Source organism: Schistocerca cancellata, chromosome 8 (assembly GCF_023864275.1).
Source record: "Schistocerca cancellata isolate TAMUIC-IGC-003103 chromosome 8, iqSchCanc2.1, whole genome shotgun sequence".
Lineage (NCBI taxonomy): Eukaryota > Metazoa > Arthropoda > Insecta > Orthoptera > Acrididae > Schistocerca > Schistocerca cancellata.
This window is the reverse complement of record NC_064633.1, coordinates 93,491,114-93,514,925: the sequence shown is the minus strand read 5'-3', so window position 1 is coordinate 93,514,925 and position 23,812 is coordinate 93,491,114. Positions and strand designations below refer to the sequence as shown.

Below are 23,812 nucleotides of genomic sequence, written 5' to 3'. Positions count from 1 at the left end.
AGTAACTGTAATCTCTCGTTTCACTGTCATGATACTAAAAGCCATTTTATTATATGTTCATGTGTCAAAAAATTTCTTTCTCACTGAACACAAACGTTGAAGCATATTATCTTCTGACTTAAATCAATTTTATCCCGACATTGTGCAGCAATTTTTCGATGGCTTGCTGAAAAGTAATGCTTCCTAATTTTCACGTGAAAATTTTTAAAGCTTTTTAAATAAAACATACGTTATCAACGTTCTACATCTATTCTTAATGTCTGTAATATTTGCAGTCCTCTACCGTTAGAAGTCTCTGAATTGCATCGCATAATTCGGTGGCGATGTAATTATATCAGTGCATGCGGAAAATCGTGCTGTAATCGAGATTCGAATTTGAAGAGTTGTTCTACACTTGGAGCACCGTCTTCTCCAGCATGACAACGACAGGCCACAGACTAGTGCTGCGACGTCTGCAATAATCCGACGCTCTGGATTCACTGTCTTCGATCATCCTCCTCACAGTCCCAACTTGGGACCAAAACTTAAAGGACGCCACCGAGGACCTCACTTTGATAGTGATGAAGCAGTGCCAGCAGAGGTGGGGTTATGGCTTCACCAACGAAGTCAAACATCCTACAGTGACGGTATCAACAAACTAGTCTCTCGTTGGGAGAAATGTATCAAGGTAAAGTTGAGAAATTCGCAGTTCTGAAGAATGAAGATGCAGAACGTGTGTTTCATTTAAAAAACCTTAAGAATTTTCACATGAAAAACTCGGTGGTATCAGCACGCCCTCGTAGTTCACAGAACAATTCTCTCCAAGCACAACATCAAATGAATTCAGATACCACCAGCTTGGAGCAAGTGGAAGCCTGAAACAGGGTTGCAAGGGTACATTTTATGAATAAGCTGAGCAGGTTATGTTAACCAAACGTTTATTACCAGCAGGCGCCATACACGTTCATGTTAACAGAGGTCCACCACTGCAGTGACACAAGGTTGAAGCAGCAGTCATACGAACTGCCCCCACGTTCAGCCAGTGCGAGCTAGGCGCTGGCCCTGGTGAAGTAGGGCAGCGTGTCGAGGGGGGCGGCGTAGCCGTGCAGCCAGGTGGGTCCCTGTATGACGGGGTGCTCGGGGTCCACCTCGTCGCGCCACCTGCCCTCCGGCAGGTAGATGTCGCGGCTGACCGCCTTGTGCGACACCACCGGCGCCACCAGCACGTCGTCGCCCAGCATGTACTCTGTGCACAGCGAAAACACACACCGTCACCACACAGGCCATACCGGTTACCTCGTGTAAACATCCCGTATAGAACCTTTTGTCGCGCAGACCTTTACTCTCCTCAAGAATCTCATCTATGCTACGTGTATTTTCGCTGTCTTCTCTCCGTTTATTTATTCAAAACTAGCTTCCATACAACAGTAATAGTAATGGGTGTTGGTTAATAGTCCCTACCAGTAAAACAGAAGGTTATTTTATGTAATGCATTACCAGTATGGTGCTTGTGACTATCTTCAGGTTCCTTCGAATGCATGTTTCTATGTTCTACGTCGCAGATCACTGTTTAATTAAAAACAACGTGATAATGACTAAGCAGACCCAACTGAAACAATTGGCCGCTGCTAAGCGATAAGTGTTCCACAATATTATATTACTTACATACAGTTGCGTCTTTATTACATTCGTCACACTGTTTACAAAAATATCACGACTTTTTATACATTAACTGTATATTACTCACCATGCTAACTGTTGATACTTCCATATTCTGCCTTTGATACAGTGAATTCACGTGCATCACATCATCTAATGTGTTTACATAGGAAAAATAAGGTTATGGTCAAAGAGCTTAGATCTAAAAAGTTCATGGATGTTACATATACAGAAACATAACAGGTATTCCACATTATGGAAATGAAGTTGTTATATTATTATGAAACGAAAATGTCATTTGTAATACACTCCTGGAAATTGAAATAAGAACACCGTGAATTCATTGTCCCAGGAAGGGGAAACTTTATTGACACATTCCTGGGGTCAGATACATCACATGATCACACTGACAGAACCACAGGCACATAGACACAGGCAACAGAGCATGCACAATGTCGGCACTAGTACAGTGTATATCCACCTTTCGCAGCAGTGCAGGCTGATATTCTCCCACGGAGACGATCGTAGAGATGCTGGATGTAGTCCTGTGGAACGGCTTGCCATGCCATTTCTACCTGGCGCCTCAGTTGGACCAGCGTTCGTGCTGGACGTGCAGACCGCCTGAGACGACGCTTCATCCAGTCCCAAACATGCTCAATGGGGGACAGATCCGGAGATCTTGCTGGCCAGGGTAGTTGACTTACACCTTCTAGAGCACGTTGGGTGGCACGGGATACATGCGGACGTGCATTGTCCTGTTGGAACAGCAAGTTCCCTTGCCGGTCTAGGAATGGTAGAACGATGGGTTCGATGACGGTTTGGATGTACCGTGCACTATTCAGTGTCCCCTCGACGATCACCAGTGGTGTACGGCCAGTGTAGGAGATCGCTCCCCACACCATGATGCTGGGTGTTGGCCCTGTGTGCCTCGGTCGTATGCAGTCCTGATTGTGGCGCTCACCTGCACGGCGCCAAACACGCATACGACCATCATTGGCACCAAGGCAGAAGCGACTCTCATCGCTGAAGACGACACGTCTCCATTCGTCCCTCCATTCACGCCTGTCGCGACACCACTGGAGGCGGGCTGCACGATGTTGGAGCGTGAGCGGAAGACGGCCTAACGGTGTGCGGGACCGTAGCCCAGCTTCATGGAGACGGTTGCGAATGGTCCTCGCCGATACCCCAGGAGCAACAGTGTCCCTAATTTGCTGGGAAGTGGCGGTGCGGTCCCCTACGGCACTGCGTAGGATCCTACGGTCTTGGCGTGCATCCGTGCGTCGCTGCGGTCCGGTCCCAGGTCGACGGGCACGTGCACCTTCCGCCGACCACTGGCGACAACATCGATGTACTGTGGAGACCTCACGCCCCACGTGTTGAGCAATTCGGCGGTACGTCCACCCGGCCTCCCGCATGCCCACTATACGCCCTCGCTCAAAGTCCGTCAACTGCACATACGGTTCACGTCCACGCTGTCGCGGCATGCTACCAGTGTTAAAGACTGCGATGGAGCTCCGTATGCCACGGCAAACTGGCTGACACTGACGGCGGCGGTGCACAAATGCTGCGCAACTAGCGCCATTCGACGGCCAACACCGCAGTTCCTGGTGTGTCCGCTGTGCCGTGCGTGTGATCATTGCTTGTACAGCCCTCTCGCAGTGTCCGGAGCAAGTATGGTGGGTCTGACACACCGGTGTCAATGTGTTCTTTTTTCCATTTCCAGGAGTGTATATAGGCTAATTTAAAAAAAAATCGTTTTCAGTCTGACACAGTACATCGGGCATACAACAAGGATCAGTAATTACATAGGAACTGGCGGTCGCAAGCCACGAGAGGGCGCTACTGTCACCTGTGCGCTAGGATCGCGGGAGACTATTTAATTTGGTGGTACATTCTCCCTGATCGCCTTGATGGTCGGTCATATCTCGTATTCCTGCGAGAGGTTCTTTCGGAAATGCTGAGTAATGTTCCCACGCCTGTCCGTCGACGCATTCGATTTCAGCACGAGGGAGCGCCGCGCATTTCAGCTGCCAAGCGAGGGCACGTCTGCAAGCAACCTTTTCCAGCCACTGCATTGGTCGCGGTGGACCAGCCGCCTGGCCATCACGATCACCCGATCTGTCCTCAATCTGTTTTTGCCTGTGGGAGTGTCTGAAGGGCCTTGTGTATGAAACACCTGTTACATCGCCGCATGAACTAGTGGGCAGGATTGTTGCGGCAAGTAACTTTGAGAGATTGCGCCGTTCAACGCAGCTTCGGTGTTAGTTGTGAGGGGGCAATGAATTACAGTCTCTTTATTAAAAATTTCATTAAGGTTGAGTGGAAATGACTTCTTTGTCAGGTCTGCTTGTTCACTGAGATGTGGTGAGCTGGAGATAAATATGTGAATGCCGAGCACTTTAAGACGATTAATTTTTTTCCTTTGCTAATTATGTTTACTATCTGCAGACTGTCTTTAATGGTTGCGGCTAGGTGGCCATGTTCTCTCAGATTTTTTCCAAAAGTGGATTTATCAAAGTTATTTACCTGGAAGGCATCAATGTGTTCTGTGCATCTTATAGTGAAAATTCTGTGTAGTCTATGTAGAACAGTGGGCTATTGTCACATGAAAGTTTGTAAATACCTGATTTGTTGCCACTTTGGCTATTTGTCGATAATCATGTAACAATTTCACTTTCATAATCTGTAATATCTGCTATATCTCTGTATGTGTAACAGCTCTGAACCTTTTAGATCTAAGCGCTTTAATCATAACCTTCGTTTCCCTATGGAAATACGTTGGATGTTGGGAGTGCATGAAGTCCTTGATATCTCTGTATCACAAGCACAACATGCAAGTAGCAATAATTACCACGGTGAAAAATATGCAGTTAATGTCTAAAAATCGAGATATTTTCTAAAAAGTATGATGAATGTAATGTGGAAGAGCATCGATGCTCCAGATGTGTGTAAGTACAACAATACTTTGCAATAATTGTCATTTAGCACCTTCCATTTGTTTCAGTTAGATCTATTTAGTCAGCATCACATTTTTATTTAAATAGTGATCACCAACAGCGTGCACGGAAACATGTAATTGAAAGTAAACAATTTGAAGATGAGCGCAAGCGCAAAACTGATCGTTCACTAAATAAAACAACGTTTTATTTTAACTTTAAGCTATTGATATTCTACCCCCTATAAAGGAACACGTGGAGTTCAACTACATACATAACCAAAAAAATTCATTCAAGTAATTGTACCGTCACAGTATTATAAAATTTAATTTTTGTATTTTTGCGGAGTTTTCATGCACTGTAAGTGGTTTGTTTATTGTTCCACAAATGAGTTGAAGAATGTGCAGCTTTTCGTCTATGTCTTTATTATAATTAGATATTTAAAATATGACCATGTAAATTACTTTTCTGTTAATTACGATTTTCAATTGTACTGAGTATTTAGCTTGACATGTCATAACTCTCTTCTAATGAAATAAATTTTTAAGATTCTATTCGTTATAATTTCAGGTCTGTCTATTTGCTACTAACTGGATGTCGTCCTCACTTTCTTATATCACCTACGAATAGTAATTAAGTTGAATTATATCATAAATATAATTTAATGCGTGCTTAATTATACGATTTCCAAATTTTTAAGGACATAGCCAATATAAATATCGAGTCCACTGTCTCCAAATAGCTGCTTAAACATGGTGTTACGGCTTTAAAGCAAAGCCTACCTCCACAGAAATTGACCTGAAAGACGAGTATCGCAGGCAGTCACGAAATGTGACGTCAGCGTTAGAACCGTGTCATCTCGCAACAATGTGAGTGATGGTCTCTGAAGTTGTACTGTATCCTGAGAATTGCTGAAGCTTTGAAATTCTCCCAAAATGTCTCCACAAAGAAAGTCGTCAGTAGTTGTGTGGCGTTTCTGAGAAAATTTAACGTATGATCTCTGTTCATAATGAATCATCCACGCCTTTGAAATTTTAGGTTGTCTCAGTAACGGGTTGGTTCCTGCAGGGAGCTGAGGTTGATGCCCAGTGGTAAGAGAAATCGTGACTAAGATAATCTAAACTGGACTATACTCTGAAAATGACAGAATACGGGAAAGTGTGCTTAATAACTGCACACATAGGAACGTGATAGGAAGCCCCCGGTCATACCTGAGTCGATGGTGAGAGCGGTGGCGTCCGTCGGGTCGACCCACCAGACGGGCCTGTTGACGGGGGTGCCGTCCTCGGCAGCCTTCTTCATCAGCTCGACGATCAGCGGTCCGTACTGAGCGTGCAGCTGCGTCAGGTTGCGGCAGATGTCCAGGGTCTGCAACGCGGTCAGCAGTTACAGCGTTACAGCTCAAGTGAAACTCTTTACAGTGTTCAGGGATGAGTGAACAGCTCTCTCAGGATAACTATGCGGTATACAGGGTGTTACAAAAAGGTACGGCCAAACTTTCAGGAAACACTCCTCACACACAAATAAAGAAAATATGTTATGTGGACATGTGTCCGGAAACGCTTAATTTCCGTGTTAGAGCTCATTTTAGTTTCGTCAGTATGTACTGTACTTCCTCGATTCACCGCTAGTTGGACCAATTGAAGGAAGGTAATGTTGACTTCGGTGCTTGTGTTGACATGCGACTCATTGCTCTACAGTACTAGCACCGAGCACATCAGTACGTAGCATCAACAGGTTAGTGTTCATCACGAAAGTGGTTTTGCAGTCAGTGCAATGTTTACAAATGCGGAGTTGGCAGATGCCCATTTGATGTATGGATTAGCACGGGGCAATAGCCGTGGCGCGGAACGTTTGTATCGAGACAGATCTCCAGAACGATGGTGTCCGGACAGGAAGACGTTCGAAGCAATTGATCGTCGTCTTAGGGAGCACGGAACATTCCAGCCTATGACTCGCGACTCGGGAAGACCTAGAACGACGAGGACACCTGCAATGGACGAGGCAATTCTTCGTGCAGTTGACGATAACCCTAATGTCAGCGTCAGAGAAGTTGCTGCTGTAAAAGGTAACGTTGACCACGTCACTGTATGGAGAGTGCTACGGGAGAACCAGTTGTTTCCGCACCATGTACAGCGTGTGCAGGCACTATCAGCAGCTGATTGGCCTCCACGGGTACATTTCTGCGGATGGTTCATCCAACAATGTGTCAATCCTCATTTCAGTGCAGATGTTCTCTTTACGGATGAGGCTTCATTCCAACGTGATCAAATTGTTAATTTTCACAATCAACATGTGTGGGCTGACGAGAATACGCCCGCAATTGCGCAATCACGTCATCAACACAGATTTTCTGTGAACGTTTGGGCAGGCATTGTTGGCGATATCTTGATTGGGCCCCATGTTCTTCCACCTACGCTAAATGGAGCACGTTATCATGATTTCATACGGGATACTCTACCTGTGCTGCTATAACATGTGCCTTTACAAGTACGACACAACATGTGGTTCATGCACGATGGAGCTCCTGCACATTTCAGTCGAAGTGTTCGTACGCTTCTCAACAACAGATTCGGTGACCGATGGATTGGTAGAGGCGGACCAATTCCATGGCCTCCACGCTCTCCTGACCTCAACCCTCTTCACTTTCATTTATGGAGGCATTTGAAAGCTCTTGTCTAAGCATCCACGGTACCAAATGTAGAGACTCTTCGTGCTCGTATTGTGGACGGCTGTGATACAATACGCCATTCTCCAGGGCTGCATCAGTGCATCAGGGATTCCATGCGACGGAGGGTGGATGCATGTATCCACGCTAACGGACGACATTTTGAACATTTCCTGTAACAAAGTATTTCAAGTCACGCTGGTACGTTCTGTTGCTGTATGTTTCCATTCCATGATTAATGTGATTTGAAGAGAAGTGATAAAATGAGCTCTAACGTGGAAAGTAAGCGTTTCCGGACACATGTCCACATAACATATTTTCTTTCTTTGTGTGTGGGAAATGTTCCCTGAAAGTTTGGCCGTACCTTTTTGTAACACCCTGTATATTATAGAAAAAACAGAAAGTGTTAGTATGACACTACTTATCTTGAATCATATCTGAATGTGGACTCTCCAAATTGTAGCTCACATCTGTTGTAACACGAAACCTCTGTCTCGATGCGTATCTCAGCATAGGTTGATTATCGTTTCTGTGATTCTCTCGCACTGACTTTTGAGCAACGAATTTTCATCACCGGAGGAAGGAAAACAAAATTTGTCGAATGTTGATCGAAACAAAATAAAATATCATGTGCTGAGCGAAACTGCGTTCCTGCTCATAATTTATTGTTGAGCCTGGTTGTTGTCATTTCGCAACAGGTGAGACGTAAACACGTTATATTAGTTAGAGTGGTTCAAAAGAAAACGCCTTCAATTAGGATTTCGATACTGTTAAGCCAAATGGATGAACTGGTTGATGGCAGAATTCTCAGCTCTGAATTGGGTTCAGACTATAACTACTAATAATTAACGCTCATTTTGTCCACACGATTGTAGTGTTGGATGCACTTTAATAACGTATCCTTAACTTGTAGTTATTTGATGAACTGTTGATGCATTAGCTTCGGGGGAAGAAAAGTAAATATTGCGGTATCTTGCAGGAATCAATGAATAAACAGGCTGATGAAGAAACAAAAACGACGATTGCTAATACTATCACTACTGTTGCCAAGTTGCAGACTCTAACAACCACGACAGTGACAACATCACAACAGAGACTATGTGCTGTCACAGATACATATTTCACAGGTGATCTCGCTACGAGCGCTCAGCACGCTATTTACTCATTCACAGGATAATAAATTACTCTCACCGCTATTTCGTTGGTCCCTTCCTATATTTCTGTGATAATATTGTGAGTAGAGGCACAAAACTCTTTTTCTTTGAGAAGACCTGCATATGAAGGGCTTATTTCAATAGTGGTACAAGTCCATTTTTGTTCATATTGAGATACAGAGTCCTAAAGTTAAATGAGCTCTGAAAAATCTGCAGTTGAGATACCAGAAATATTGAAGCATATTGCTTCTTGCTAGAGATGAACCTCTCTTTCTGTTTGTTTCGGCTCATTAATTTCAGAAGCACTGCAGACAGAAAAGTGGAGGTAATGGACTTGTACCACTATTGAAACAAGCCCTTCATATATGTTTAATACAACCGTCATAACTGGGGAAAAACAAGGAAGTAAAAAAGTACGAGTACCAACTCATCTCTTTTCTTTGTTACGCCATTAGTAGCTAAAGAGCTAGAAAACACAAGTAAATAGAAAATTTAAAGTTGTCATTGCCTGTCGACTGGAACCAAGAATTATTTGTTTCTGAAACTCATCGTTTGTGAAACATTTCGTGTGATCCTGATCAATCGAATCTCCTGGGTATTTTCTCCACTCTATCGAAACATGCCTTATTTCTATCTATCTGACCGTAGTTATAAATAGATTTAGATTTCTTTTTGAAACACGTGTGTTTTTTATCTTAATGTGAAACGTCTTGTGCGTCACATAGCATATCAACGCTGTGATGCGATATTTCCCTTACACGTGGCTCGTACAAATAAAGAGCGACACACGCACCACATAAGCGCTCAACTCACCTCGTTGTCGAAGTCCCAGGGCTTGACGTGGAACCTGATAGCCGGCATGAAGGTGGTGGCCTGCAGCCAGCGGATGTACAGGTCGTAGGTGGGGTAGCCGCCGTGGTTCTCGGCGCCGCCCACCTGCTCCGGCATCACGAAGGGGTAGCCGACCATGCTGAGCTGCAGCAGCTTGGGCACCAGCGTCTTGAGGCCGTTCTGGCCGCTCCACGCGGTGTCGACGACGTCCATGAGGAAGAAGTTCGGCAGCTGCTGGCTCTCGACGCCGGATCGCAGCGTCACCATGGGCCCGAACTGGGCGCCCGCCCTCGAGTACTCGTCCGAGATGGCCACCGGGTTCTTCTCCGCCGGCGTGATCTCCGCCGGCTGCGGCAGGTAGCTGGACTCGCCGTAGTCGAACCTGAACGTGTCTATCCCTGTCTCATTGCGAAGTGCCTGGAAAGAGATTGAGAATGCAGTGGCGTACCGTGAGAGATGTTCTCTACAGAGTATGCAAGCCGACGTCAGAGCGGGAGACAAAGGTAGAGAAACTATGGGAGGATATCCGACGGTTGATAAATTATGTAAGGAGATATGATGATGTAATCATCATTGGATATTGCAATGCGGTAGTAGGGGAAGAAGGCAAACTGAGTTGTGCAATAAAGGTTAATTACTAATACATTGGTCAAAATTGGAAGGTGGGGGAGCTATAAGTTGCAATGGCGGAAGACGCGCCTATATTTGGAATGGACATCGTAGTCAGAGAGAGAGTCCGAAATCAGTTGTTGGATTGTGAGGCGTAGCCACAAGCAGGTACAGTCTCGGGCCACAATCTCGTACTGATGAAGAGCAGGCTAAAGTTTAAAAGATTCTCCAGAAAAATCAATGCGAAATGAAGTTGGGCACCGAAGAATGATGAGAAGCGTCCAATGCTCTCTAAGGCTGCAGTTACTGCAATACTGAACACAACAGCGGGCAGTTCGCTTGAAGAGGTATGGAAATCTCTAAAAAGGGCACTCACACAAATCGAATACGCTAGCGTATGTACTAGTATGGTAACTGCGAAGGAACTGTGGGTAACACACGAAAAATTTCAGTTCATCGGCTGAAGAAGGAAGTTGAAAAATGCTCAGTTTGAGACAGAAATATCGCAATTAAGAAAGAAAAATCTAGGAAGTGTAGTGAAGCCAAGGCGACATGGTTTGTGGGAAAACGTGAAGAAATCGAAAAAGGAATGGTCACCAGAACGAGTGATATAGAAAAGTGAAAATCTTTTTTTTTTTCAATGAAAATCAAAGGAGTCAACTTTCAGACTGAAAACGGAATCCTACTGTTAAACGAAGAGGTAACAACGGATATGTGGAAAGAGTATGTTGAAGGTAGGAGAAAATGTGCGATGACGCGACAGAAGAAAAAACGATAGTCGACATAGAAGGCTCACACATTCCGCTATTAGATTCAGAGTTGAACAGACCTTCAGAAGACTGGTGATCAAGAAAGGCCGAGGGCATAGACAATATTCCTTAGGAATTTCTAAAATCGAGAACGATCCCACAAACGTCTTGGAATCTCATGCAACCAAGTTCCTGAGAAAAACAATACACAGAAGAAAGGTAAAGGAATCTGAAAACCGTTTAGATAACGATCAGTTTGTCTTTCTCAAATGTGGGAGTAACTCCATACGCTGCACTGCGTAGTGGATTAAGGCTTACAAAAACTGAAGAAGCTTTCGTAAAATTTTTGGAACTAGAAAAATGCAGCCACAGTATAAAATTGTGCATGGTGTTCGAAATACTGATAACAGTAAAAGTAAGCTGTTGGGAAAGAGGGCTGTTATTAAGTATGTAACAAAACCAGGAGGGAACGATACGAAAGGGAGTGCTGAACGAAGTGCTCGAATTACAAAGGGTTTAAGACAGGAATGCGATCCTCCGCCTGTATCGTTCAATCAGTACATCGAGGAAATAATGACGGAAATAAAATAAAGCTTCAAGAGTGGGATTAGAATTTAGGGTGAGAAGATATCAGTGAAAAGATTCGCTGATGACACTGTTATCCTCTGTGAATGTTGCGAAGAATTACGTAACATTGACTAGAATTTACAGTCTAATGATTACACACTATGGATTGAGTGTAAATAGATGAAAGACAGAAGCAAAGAGCAGTGGCGGAATTGAGATTAACGGAAACCTTAGCATAGAAATTGGTGACCACGAAGCAGAAAAGTTAAATAATTCTGCAACCATGCAGACAAAGTAATATATGACAGAAGAAGTAAGGAAGTCGTAAAAAGCAAATTAGCACGAGCAAAGAGGTCATTCTTTGTTAAAAGAAGTTTATTAGTATCAAAGGTAGGCCTCAACTTGAGGACCAAATACGGAGAATGTACGTTCGAAGCACAGCACAGTATGACAGTGAATCGTGAACTGTACAAAGATAGGAGAAAAAGAGAATCGATGAGTAAGATGTTTTGCAGTAGGAAGGTGCTCAAAATTAGGCGGACTGTAAGATAATGTGTGAAGAGGTTCTCCGCGGAATCAGCGAAGAAGGGTAAATACTAATACGAAAAAGGGAAAGGATGATAGGAAATGTGTTATGATATCAGGAAATAATTTTCATTGCCCCAGGGGCGGGTGGGTGGGGGGGGGGGGGGGCTGTAGGCATAAACTGTAGGGGAAGGCAGAGATTGGAATACATGCAACAACTAATTGAGAACGTAGGTTACAGACTTTTACTCTGTGATCAAAAAAGTTGCCACAGGTGAAGAATTGGCGGAGGGGCAGCATTAAACCGGTCATAAGATTGATGACTTAAAAATAATAATGAAATTTCTAGTAACGGACTACGCTAGGGAGTCATATTGTTATTACTAGATGCTTGTACAAACGAGAAGAATCGAAAACAACGTGCCACAGATTTCGTTAAATGGATGATTTAGTTTATTCGCAACTAGCTTCAGGTTTTAAACCACCCATGTGCGGCAGCACATTGTTCCCTAACACATATTTATTTCTGTCAATCATCTTCATTTTTTTGTCAGAATGCATTCAAACAGTCTCTAAGTTCTCATTTCTGTGAGATACACCAGGTACCTCATTCGCTCGTCGTTTTGAAAAAGACACCAAAGTCTTACTGGCAATGTCAACCGACAGTGTGTATTTGAAATGACGAAAAGTACAATGACAAGTTAAGCTAAAAAATATAATTTCAGAAAAACAGCAGAAATGGATTTAAAAGGAAAATTAAATTTGATGGTTCCAGATAATTTATTGTGCACCAAGTGCTGCATATAATTAAATTTATAGTCGGATGAATGTATTCGGATTGATTTTACGTCTAATGAACTGATGAAAAATGTATGTAAGAAAGTGAATGAAAAGCCTACCAACATACTCTTGACTGATAAATGTCCCAAGTGTTCTGCTTTTATATTATGCTCTTGAATGAAGTTACGACCTTGGTGAGCTACAAAATTACTGCATATCTGCGGCGTACATTAAATGCAACATATTGTAATTACTCATCATACGATATATCCATATCGGATACCTAGTCTTTTCATATATTCTCATTAGATGTTCGTTTGCAAGACATAATTTCTCTAAGCGTTTTACAGAATGTACTTCTAATTCCTTCTGAACAGTCAAAAATGTATATTATTTTTCTTTTATATGGATTACAGGAACCGCAAGAATCTCTGGAAGGGATTTATTGTATTTAAGTAGAGGCATACTTTGTTGCTGATTCGTGTCACATAGATACGAGATTCGCTAGCGAAGCTACTCACCGAAAGTTTGTCCGTCCACCAAGCTGCTGCGTCTGGGTTGGTGAAGTCGACAACGCCGCCATATCCCCTCCACCAGCGAGTGGTCGTGCTGCCACTGCTGTTCTGCACGAGGTACCCGTTGGCCAGCGCCTCAGAGAAATACGGCTCGCAATTTTCGTTTATAAATGGGTGCATCCACAACGCGACGGAGAACCCTAGCGCGTGGAGGTCGTCCGTGAGCGCACGCATGTCGGGGAACTTGGTCGTGTCGACGGTCATACTGCCGTAGCAGGTTTCCCATTTGTCAGATATTTCGATAACGCTGTAGTCGAATCCGTGCTCAATTATATTGGCGACCCTGTCCCTCACGTTGTCTTCTGGAGGCGTCACTGTCCAGATGGGGTATGTTGCCATGCGTTCGTCTGGGATCGCGTCGGGCTTGCCCATGTACGTCTGGACGACGTGCTCGTGCGCCTGTCTCGGGTCCTCGTACGAACACAGCTCGAACTGCAGCACGTTGTCTGTTCGGTCCTCTGGGTAGGGAGACTCGTTCTCGGCAATGAAGCACAGTTTGTTGAGGGTCGCGTCGGTGTTCTGCTCTATGAAGAGAGGACTGTTTGCATGAACGCGGATGGCTCTGCCGTCGGAGAAGAGCCAGTAGCGCGCAGCGATGGCGGCGTGGTCTCTCTTGTTGGTGACGTATGCGTAGTGGTCGTACACGTTCTGCTCCGTTGGCCACGTCTGGTAGGTCGATTCGATACCGCCGTAGATGTGACTCGAAAGGTGGCGCTGACACATTCTGATGGGCGCGGTCGGGACGTCAATCGTCAGCCGGCCTTCAAAACAACGGCCCGCCCTGTCTTGGCGCCGCAAGACGACCCTGGAGCTTCCAAAGTCGAAGGACTCCTCATCCAGACGTCTCTCGTGGCATGGAGCTGGAGGCAGCTCGTCTCCGGGAACTTCGATGTATCCCAGCTCCACCTCCTGGCCGCCTAAAACACGCAAGTAATTATCTCCTGTGAGTGAATTTGCTGTAGTCATAAATATAATAAGAGAGAGCTATTACAAAACACTGAAGTGCACTCGAGTGTAAATTTATGTTTACCATAAAGGGTACTGAAAAAGTGGTCTGCAGTATCTAGACACAGGAAACGTGCTACATTCTACAAATTGTTGAACCAGTAATATTCTCAATATCAACTTAAATGTCTACGCCAGCGTTTTATGTACAGGTATGACTCTATAGGGATCTGAGCTGACATTCCTCTCAATTCTGGTGTAACTTTAGATAATACAGAGGAACTACAAATACTTATGTAGCACGCATGAAGCTTCCTTAGAGTACTGTTCGAGAGGGTGTCACCCTTGCAACATTTCCTATCATATAGCTTGACAGAACACGCCAGTAGTGACTTTCCACTTCTGCATATCTATTATTTGGAGAGTACGCTTGCTTATCAAGTAAATAGTATAGGAAAGATACCTCCATACTGTATATTTAAAATATTGTTTCTGTTATTTTAAATCAGAACAGAATGAAATAGCAAAGTAGAGTGATGCATCTAAAAAAGGTCACAAATCTGGCTACTCCGTGGCTACAGTCAAGGATGAAAAAACCGTCTATGACAGAGAACCACGAAATTGCGCTGTCTGAACAAGTTATCGGCCAGCAACTTTCTTCTGGCTAAGAGTTTATTCATTTCTTGTCTATCAGTTTCTATACAAACAACAGAGATGAAGCGATGGAGATACTAACACTTATAGCTTTTGTACACGTATTGGCAGTTTACACACACACACAATAGAATGTTCCCGCTACTTTGTCGTTTAAATGGAATTTATTTTTATTTTTCGATAAGACATAACAGTATGGCTACCGAATATGTTATGTACAATAAGCAAAGTACTTTTGGATTTACAATCCAAAATCATAAAAATGGTATTAGTTAAATGTAGGAGGTATAGAGTGAGTGATAGGACGATCTTTGTAAAATTAATATTCGTCTTTGGTTTGACATCCTTCACCTGTCACTTCCCTCTTCACCTTTCCTCCTTCTGGCCTGGCAGTGTTAGGAAGTATATAGTAATACCAATTTATATAAGTGAAAATAATCACTTATTTTTTGTCCAAACATTGTGTTATGGTCTTTCTTTTATACTAATGTCACTCTTTATGTTGGTAACAGCTTCTGTAACGAAATGTAGGTGGGTCTTGCAGTATGAATGGTAATACCCCATTTTGGGCATTTTTCTCTTAGCCGCCATTACGGCCATCTCACCGAGGTAGATGCGAACTGCAGTACTTATCCAGGATCTGCTTGCTGTATAATTCAGGAAGTCCGATTTGATATTGCGACCAATATACATGCTCTTGAGAGCTTCAAAGCTGACAGGAACGCGAAGATTAAGAAACTAAGCCAGTTTTTCGCGAAACATATATTTCCTGTCAGTCACGATTCTTCTCTAGAATTAAACAACACCTCGTAGGACTATCGAAGTACACCTTTAATATGCAGTATATGTAATTTTGTTTCAAAATACCTATGTTCCATGACCGTTTGTTTCTTTTTCATAGAATGCAAAGAGATGTACAACGATATTAATTGAATGCATATACCATAAGGACATAATATAATTAATCAATTCTTTGGAAATCATTTTTAGTGGCTACAATACGATGAAAGACGATATACCACTCATTCCGGCTAGTTCTGCTTTCTTCAATTGCAAACTTTGTAGTTATTATGTAATTGCTGTTACGTTTTGTAAAAGAGTCACAAGATGGAGGAAATACGTAGGCGTGTAGCTTGACGTAGTGATCCGTGCTAATTTTTAAATGAAAGAAAGTTTGTTTATCTGCGCTGATGAGCTGCACGTAAATGTCATCTGTGAATCGAGTGAACAATTACTGCACTTTTTATTTTATTTATTTATTTATTGTTCCGTGGGACCAAATTAAGGAGAAGTCTCCATGGTCATGGAACGAGTCAATATATGAAATTATAACACGATATTAGAAACAGATAAAATGAAATATAAAAAAAACATATTCAGGTGACAAGTCGTAAGTTTAAATGAAGACAATCAACAATGTAACACTGGAATTTGCTTAATTTTTTAGCTCTTCCAGGAGCTCCTCGACAGAATAGAAGGAGTGAGCCATGAGGAAACTCTTCAGTTTACACTTAAAAGAGTTTGGGCTACTGCTAAGATTTTTGAGTTCTTGTGGTAGCTTATTGAAAATGGATGCAGCAGAATACTGCACTCCTTTCTGCACAAGAGTCAAGGAAGTGCATTCTACATGCAGATTTGATTTCTGCCTAGTATTAACTGAGTGAAAGCTGCTAATATTGCTAACAACAAACGACATTAAAGAAAATATATACTGTGAGGGCAATGTCAGATTTCCCAGACTATTGAATAGGGGTCGACAAGAGGTTCTCGAACTTACACCACATATAGCTCGAACAGCCCGTTTTTGAGCCAAAAGTACACTTTTTGAATCAGAAGAATTACCCCAAAAAATAATACCATACGACATAAGCGTATGAAAATATGCGAAGTAGACTACTTTTCGTGTTAAACTGTCACTTATTTCAGATACTGTTCTAATGGTAAATAAAGCAGCATTTAGCTTCTGAACAAGATCCTGGACATGGGCTTTCCACAACAGCTTACTATCTATCCGAACGCCTAGGAATTTGAACTGTTCCGTCTCGCTTATAACATGCCCATTCTGTCTGATCAAAATATCGGTTCTTGTTGAATTGTGAGTTAGAAACTGTAAAAACTGAGTCTGATTTAGCATCAAATTATTTTCCACAAGCCACGAACTTATTTCATGAACTATATTATTTGTTACTGTTTCAATACTACACACAAGATCCTTCACTATCAAGCTGGTGTCATCAGCAAACAGAAATATTTTTGAATCACCTGTAATACTAGAAGGCATATCATTTATATAAATAAGAAACAGCAGTGGCCCCAGCACCGACCCTTGGGGAACACCCCACTTAATAGTGCCCCATTGGGACTGAACATCACTACCACTCTCAATATTGCGGAGAATTACCCTCTGCTTTCTGTTCTTAAAGTAAGAGGCGAACCAATTGTAAGCTACTCCCCTTACTCCATAATGGTCCAACTTCTGCAGTAATATTTTGTGGTCAACACAGTCAAAAGCCTTCGTTAAATCAAAGAAAACACCTAGCGTTCGCAACCTTTTATTTAATCCGTCCAAAATCTCACAGAGAAAAGAGAATATAGCATTTTCAGTTGTTAAACCATTTCTAAAACCAAACTGAACATTTGACAGCAAATTATGTGAATTTAAATGCTCCAGTAACCTTGTATATACAACCTTCTCGATAACTTTAGCAAACACCGATGGCATAGAAATAGGTCTAAAATTGTCGACGTTATCAATGTCTCCCTTTTTATAAAGTGGCTTCACTACCGAGTACTTTAATCGGTCAGGAAACCGACCACTCCTAAAGGAAAAGTTACAGATATGGCTGAGAACTGGGCTAACATACATAGAACAACACTTCAGTATTCTGCTAGATACCCCGTCATATCCATGAGAGTTCTTGGTCTTTAGTGATTTAATTATTAACTAAATCTCCCTCTTGTCAGTATCATGGAGAAGCATTTCAGGTAACAGTCTCGGAACACTTTTTTCTAAGAGCGCTATATGATTCCCAGTTGGGACTAGGTTTTTATTTAGTTCACCTGCTATACTCAGAAAGTGATTATTAAATACTTTACATATATGCGACTTATCAGTAACACGGACATTCCCACTACGCACTGATCCTATATCCTCGACCGGTCTCTGCAGACCAGCCACTTCCTTTACGACTGACCATATGGTTTTAATTTTATCCTGAGACTTACCTATTCTATCTGCATACCACATACTTTTTGCCTTCCTAATAACATTTTAAGCACCTTACAATACTGTTTGTAACGGGCTGCTGCATTTAGATTTTACCTGTTTCTAATGTTTTGATATAATTGCCACTTTGTTCTACAAGATATTCTTATCCCTCTAGTCAGCCACCCAGGCTGCCTGTTTGTGCTAGTACCCTGTTTTAAACGTTCTAACGGAAAGCAACTTTCAAAGAGCATGAGAAAAGTCTTGAGAAAAGCATTATATTTATCGTCTACTGTATTAGCGCTATAAACATCTTGCCACTCTTGTTCCTTTATAAGGTTTACAAAGGTCTCTACAGCAACTGGATCAGCTTTCCTGAACAGCTGATGACTATATTTAACACGTGTTGCAGCATAAAAATCTTTTAAAGTTAAAAATTGCGCATCATGATCTGAAAGGCCATTCACCTTTTTGCTAACAGAATGCCTTCTAGTAATGAGGAATGAACAAAAATGTTGTCTATGGTTGTTCTACTGTTCCCTTGCACTCTCGTTGGAAAGAATACGGTTTTCATAAGATTATATGAATTAAAGAGGTCTACCAGCATCCTCTTCCTTGCACAATCACTTATACAATTAATATTGAAGTCACCACATATAACTAACTTTTTGTATTTCCTATAAAGTGAACCAAGAACCTCCTCTAGCTTTAGCAAAAATGTTGTGAAATCGGAGTCTGGGGATCTATAAATAACAACAGTTACAAGTTTAGCTCCGTTAAATTTAACCACACCTCCACAACATTCAAACACCTTTTCAGTGCAGTACTTTGAAACATCAATTGACTCAAATGCGATGCCGTTTTTCACATACATGGCTACTCCCCCACACCGCAAAGAGCTCCTCGAAAAGCAGCCAACCAACCTGTATCCTAGTAAAGGATACAGGTGGTAAGTACTAGACTCGAAAAGCCGCATTGCATGTTAGTGTGGTAATTACCCGACAGCGCTTCAGAATAGCGGCTTCTTCGCATCCAGGGACTCAGTATAATCGGGTACCAGAGGGTGCATTCGCAGCTGAAAATTTAAAAGAACATGATAGAGTGAAATTACGTCTCCGGCTATGGACGAAACTATTGCTGAACCTTTTAATGTCATAAGAGACCCTATTACGTTGATTTTACAAAAAGTAGAGAGTATAGCTAACAAAAAAGTAGCTTATCCCATCATCTTGTGGAAACAACAGGCGAGGTCAAAAGACTGAACTGTTAAAAACCGAGAATGCTAGTCACGTGACCAACGACTGGCAAGCTGATCTAGAAACCATAACTGACGGGATCTCAGACTTGAAAACCACCATTAGAGATATTCCTGAACCTGTAGAGAAACTGACTGAAATTTGTGACAGAAACTATGAAATGCGCCCTTCAATAGATAGTAACCCAAGTAGACCATCTCTTGACTCATCCTGAAACAAAATTAGATGATTTTACAATACTACTGTTAGGCGACTTCAATGCACCAATAGACAGAGAAAAAAATTTATAAATGTAGAAATGCCAAGCTCATAGAAGCATCATTAGTGACAGGACAGTGTTTTAATTCTTCATACTGTCAAGGGTCTTTGAAAAAATCGATCTTAAAATTCCAGTCAAAATATTTAATCTAAATTAAGATGTCGACAATCAGGACACAACGATAAATGAGCCTGGATCAGCGTTGACCCGGTTGGTGACATGTCTGTTGATGTCTCGACGCAACAAGTACGGACAGGGAATGCTTGATCATGGTTAAGCAGGAATGGATAAGCAGGCTAGAGGACAAATGTAAAGATCTAGAAGCATATATCACTAGGGACAAGATAGATACTGCCTACAGGGCAGGTAAAGAGACCTTTGGAGAAAAGAGAACCATCTGTGTGAATATCAAGAGCTCAGCTGGAAGACCAGACCTAAGCTAAGAAGGGGAAGCAGAGAAGTGGAAGAAGTATATATACTGTCTTTACAAGAGATATGTACTTGAGTCAAATATTATGGAAATGGAAGAGGACGTAGATTAAATGGGAGATATGATACTGCATGATGAATCTGACAGAGCGCTGATAGACTTAAGTCGAAACAAGGCCTCCGGAGTAAACAACATCCGTTAAAACTACTGATAGCCTTGGGAGAGCCAGCCATGACAAAACTCTTCCACCTGGAGAGCAAGATGTATGAGACAGGCGAAATACCCTCGGACTTCAAGAAGAATATAATACTTCCAATTCCAAAGAAAGCATGTGCTGACAGACGTGAAAAATACGGAACTATCAGTTTAATAAGTCACGCTTACAAAATATAAATTATTTACAGAAGTATGGGAAAACTGGAAGAAACCGACCTCAGGGAATATCAGTTTGGTCTGGGGAAATGTGGGAACATGTAAAGCAGTACTGACACTACGACTTCTCATGGGCTAAGGAAAGGAAAACCTACGTTTATAGCATTTGTAGACTTAGGAGAAAGCTTTTGACAGTGTTGACTGGAATACTCTCTTTCAAATTCAGCGGTAAAATACAGGGGGCGAAAGGCTATTTACAATTTGTACAGAAACCAGACAGCAGTTTTAAGATTTGAGAGGCATGAAAGAGAAACAGTAGTTGCGAAGGCAGTGAGACAGAGTTGTAGTCTATCCCTGAGGTTACTCAACCTGTATACTGAGCAAGTAGTAAAGGAAACTAAAGAAAAATAAAGTCCAGGGAGAAGAAATGACGTTGTAATTCTGTCAGAAAGCAAAGGACTTGGAAGAGCAGTTGAAGGAATGGACATAGTTAAAACGAGGATGCAAGATGATATCAACATAAACAAAACAAGGATGAGGGAATGCAGTTGAATTAAATCAGGTGATTCTGAGGGAGTTCGATTAGGAACCAAGTCACTTGTAGTATAACATTAGTTTTGCTATTTGGGCAACAAAATAACTGATAATGACCAAAGGAGAGAGAATATAAAGTGTAAACTTGCAGTGGCAAGAGAAACAGAAGAAAAGAAATATATTAACTTCGAATATAGATTTAAGAGTTAGGAGGTCATTTCTGAAATTATTTGTTTGGCGTGCTGCCAATATGGAAGTGAAACATGGACGCTGAACAGTTTAGACAAGGAGAGAATAGGAGCTTTTGAAATGTGGTGCTACAGAAGAATGCTGAAGATTAGATGGGTAGATCACGTACCAAATGAGGAGGCACTGAGTAGAAATGTGGAGAAGAGAAATTTGTGGCGAAACCTGACTAGAAGAAAGGATCGGCTGGTAGTACACATTCTGAGGCACAAAGCGATCGCCAATTTAGTACTGCAGGGAAGCATGGGAGGTAAAAATCGTAGGAGACAGGGAGATGAATGCAGTAAGCAGATTCAGAAGGATGTAAGTTGCAGTAGTTGCTCGGAATTCAATAAGTTTGCACAGGATAGATCAGCATGGAAACCTGCATCAAACCAGTCTTAGAGCTGAAGACCACGACAACAACAACAACCACAACAACAAAAACAATTCGTGTTCCAAGGTATGTACGATGTTAAAACTGAATATGATAGTGACGTATCTGTTGGAGGAGTAGCACTAGCGTAGGGTATTGAAGTTTTATAAGACGTATAGAACCAGGAAAATAAAAGAAGCAAAATAACGTTTTAAGTCAGTTGATGCGAAAGTCCCGGCAACAAGTAGCCTACTGATATTTCTGTTTCAAAGGAAGATTAGTAGGCGAATAAAAGAATGGATTTGGTAAATGAGAAGATCACGGTAGTTGCTCACAGGATGGAGGAAGAAGTTGAAGCGCTAAATCCATGAATAGTAGAAATTAAAAATACTTTTGGAAAAAGAGTAGAAACTGATTGCAGGCGCAGAATCGAGGAAATGAGGTGCTGAACTAAAATCATCATTAGCGACCTGAATAAAGGAGCAGATACTTTAAATGGCAAATTTTTCCAACATGCCGAAAGGGTGAAAATAAATGTGCAAACGACTGGTGACGCCATAAAAACATAACATTACAAAAAATAAAAACAGGAGAAATTCGTGAAAAATTGACTTATTTAGAATCGAATGTTGGACAGAGAAGAAGTGTCATTAACGAAAATTCATGCTCTGCTGTCCAATTTTCGGCGGCCAAAATATTTTGTCTTGCAGGTGGAATATATCCAGTGGTTTCTGTGGATGAATGCCGGAAAATGTTCCCGAAAGTACTCAATGAAACACGTATTAGCTCGCGATGCACTTGGGTGTTCGATTTGAAACCTTGAAAAACTGCTTAGGCTATAACGATTTCGTCTGAAAATTTATTGCCAAATATGATCGAAACAAAAGGAAAGAGATGTGAAACGAGAATTGAAAAACGCGCAGGGATTTGAGCGCCATTCACGAGAGACGATGAAGTAAATTCGAGAACTTTTGGTTAAAAGTTTAGAATATTTCAACTCATGGGCCAAGTCCATGGTTCATGGGGAAAAGCAAAATGATCTAATTCGGCCAAACCTTGTAACTGGAATAGAAGTATGTGACCTAGACTGCTGAAATTCTCACGAAATTATAAAATAAGATGACTGTAATCTCCTGCAACACAGTGATGTCTTGTCTTCCTGAAACTATTCACTATAGTGCTCTTTCTTCGTGTACCACTGCCGTCCGGGGTGGCCGAGCGGTTCTAGGCGCTACAGACTGGAAACGCGGAACCGCTACGGCTGCAGGTTGGAATCCTGCCTCGGGCATGGATGTGTGTGATGTCTTTAGGTTAGTTAGGTTTAAGTAGTTCTAAGTTCTAGGGGACTGATGACCTCAGAAGTTAAGTCCCATAGTGCTCAGAGTCATTTGAACCATTTTTTCGTGTACCACTACAACTGTCACTCTATACGAAAATAGTATTTATACGTCAGGCTTACATATCATATTGGTTCTTGTACGTATATTTTTAACACAAACATTCTACAGAACAGTGTGGAATCTCAAAACTGGGAAAACATGATTAACTGAAACCAGCTTAAGGGAATATAATTAAGGAATTGTGTCTTCTCACAAAATTTTGCTGAAGCAATCAGTTCGTGAGTACTTTTATACATACATTTTGTGTTTTCAATTTTGGTTGTTTAAGACATGAATTTGGTTACTCCATTCGAGCAGATTGTTGTTCAGAAGAGAATAAACAACGCAAATTTCACAGCAGTTCACGCTGGTTATTACACACATTAATTCGAAGAACAGGTTTAATTATATGAAACAATTGGCTATGGTACATAAATACACTCTGCTCCTTTTTCCTCTTCTTCTACTGGTGGATTACAGCACTGATCGGGTACTATGGACATATTGTCTAGAAATGGTCGCAGACGTCGGTAGCTACGAGTGAGCAGGTTGGCTGCTCCGAGCAGGTGACCAGACAGCCATCTGTTGGCGCGCCACGCACTCACCCCTGTCAGTCAGTATCAGGACGCGTCCGGTGGCCTCGTCGTAGCGGGTTCTGAGGCCGGCCGCTGTTACGGCTGGCGCCACCAGCAAAACTCCCAGCAGCAGCAGCGTCGGGGTCGACCACATTGCTGCGGCAGACGAGCATACAGGCTAATTAACTGGTAGTCCCGCACCACTTCAACTGGCGACGACAAAACAGATGGCACCCAACACACTACATACAGTGATCAAGTAAATAGCTGAACAGAGCATTACATTTATGACAAATGAGGAACAGCCATGTGTTCTTAAACGTCAATTACGTTGATTTACTCGTTTGCAAAATAAATTTTTCCGCGGTTTCACATACAACTATTTATGTAAACCGCGTAAAAACCTCATATTTTGGCTTCGAAACCCTCGTATTCCGCTTGGAACAGCCTGATGACCTGGCAGCAATTTCTTTAAATGCCAAGATAATCTTATTTATCACGGAAGCGTATAGATATCAGACGCTATCGTAAGCAGACTTATCGTCTGTACTGACTCTGTCAATGGAATTT

At 42.1% G+C, this 23,812-nt stretch overlaps 1 protein-coding gene across 1 annotated transcript; it reads right to left on the bottom strand.

Annotated features, from left to right (window-relative positions):
- Positions 1–1,028: 1,028 nt before the first annotated feature.
- LOC126095390 (myogenesis-regulating glycosidase-like) lies at positions 1,029–23,396 on the bottom strand. The gene is made up of 5 exons (XM_049910193.1): positions 23,273–23,396; positions 12,979–13,949; positions 9,210–9,644; positions 5,786–5,942; positions 1,029–1,225 (listed from the first exon to the last, which is right to left on the bottom strand). The coding sequence occupies exons 1-5, from the start codon at positions 23,394–23,396 to the stop codon at positions 1,029–1,031; spliced, it is 1,884 nt and encodes a 627-aa protein (XP_049766150.1).
- Between the last annotated feature and the right edge of the window lie 416 nt (positions 23,397–23,812).

Excerpts from the sequence above, each read along its gene's own strand:
- LOC126095390 (XM_049910193.1), bottom strand. The coding sequence starts at position 23,396 with ATGTGGTCGACCCCGACGCTGCTGCTGCTGGGAGTTTTGCTGGTGGCG. Across the intron at positions 9,645-12,978 it reads GGTGGACGGACAAACTTTCG|GCACTTCGCAATGAGACAGG; the intron begins GTGAGTAGCTTC and ends ATCTCTTTCCAG. Across the intron at positions 5,943-9,209 it reads CCTGGGACTTCGACAACGAG|ACCCTGGACATCTGCCGCAA; the intron begins GTGAGTTGAGCG and ends ACCGCGTTGCAG.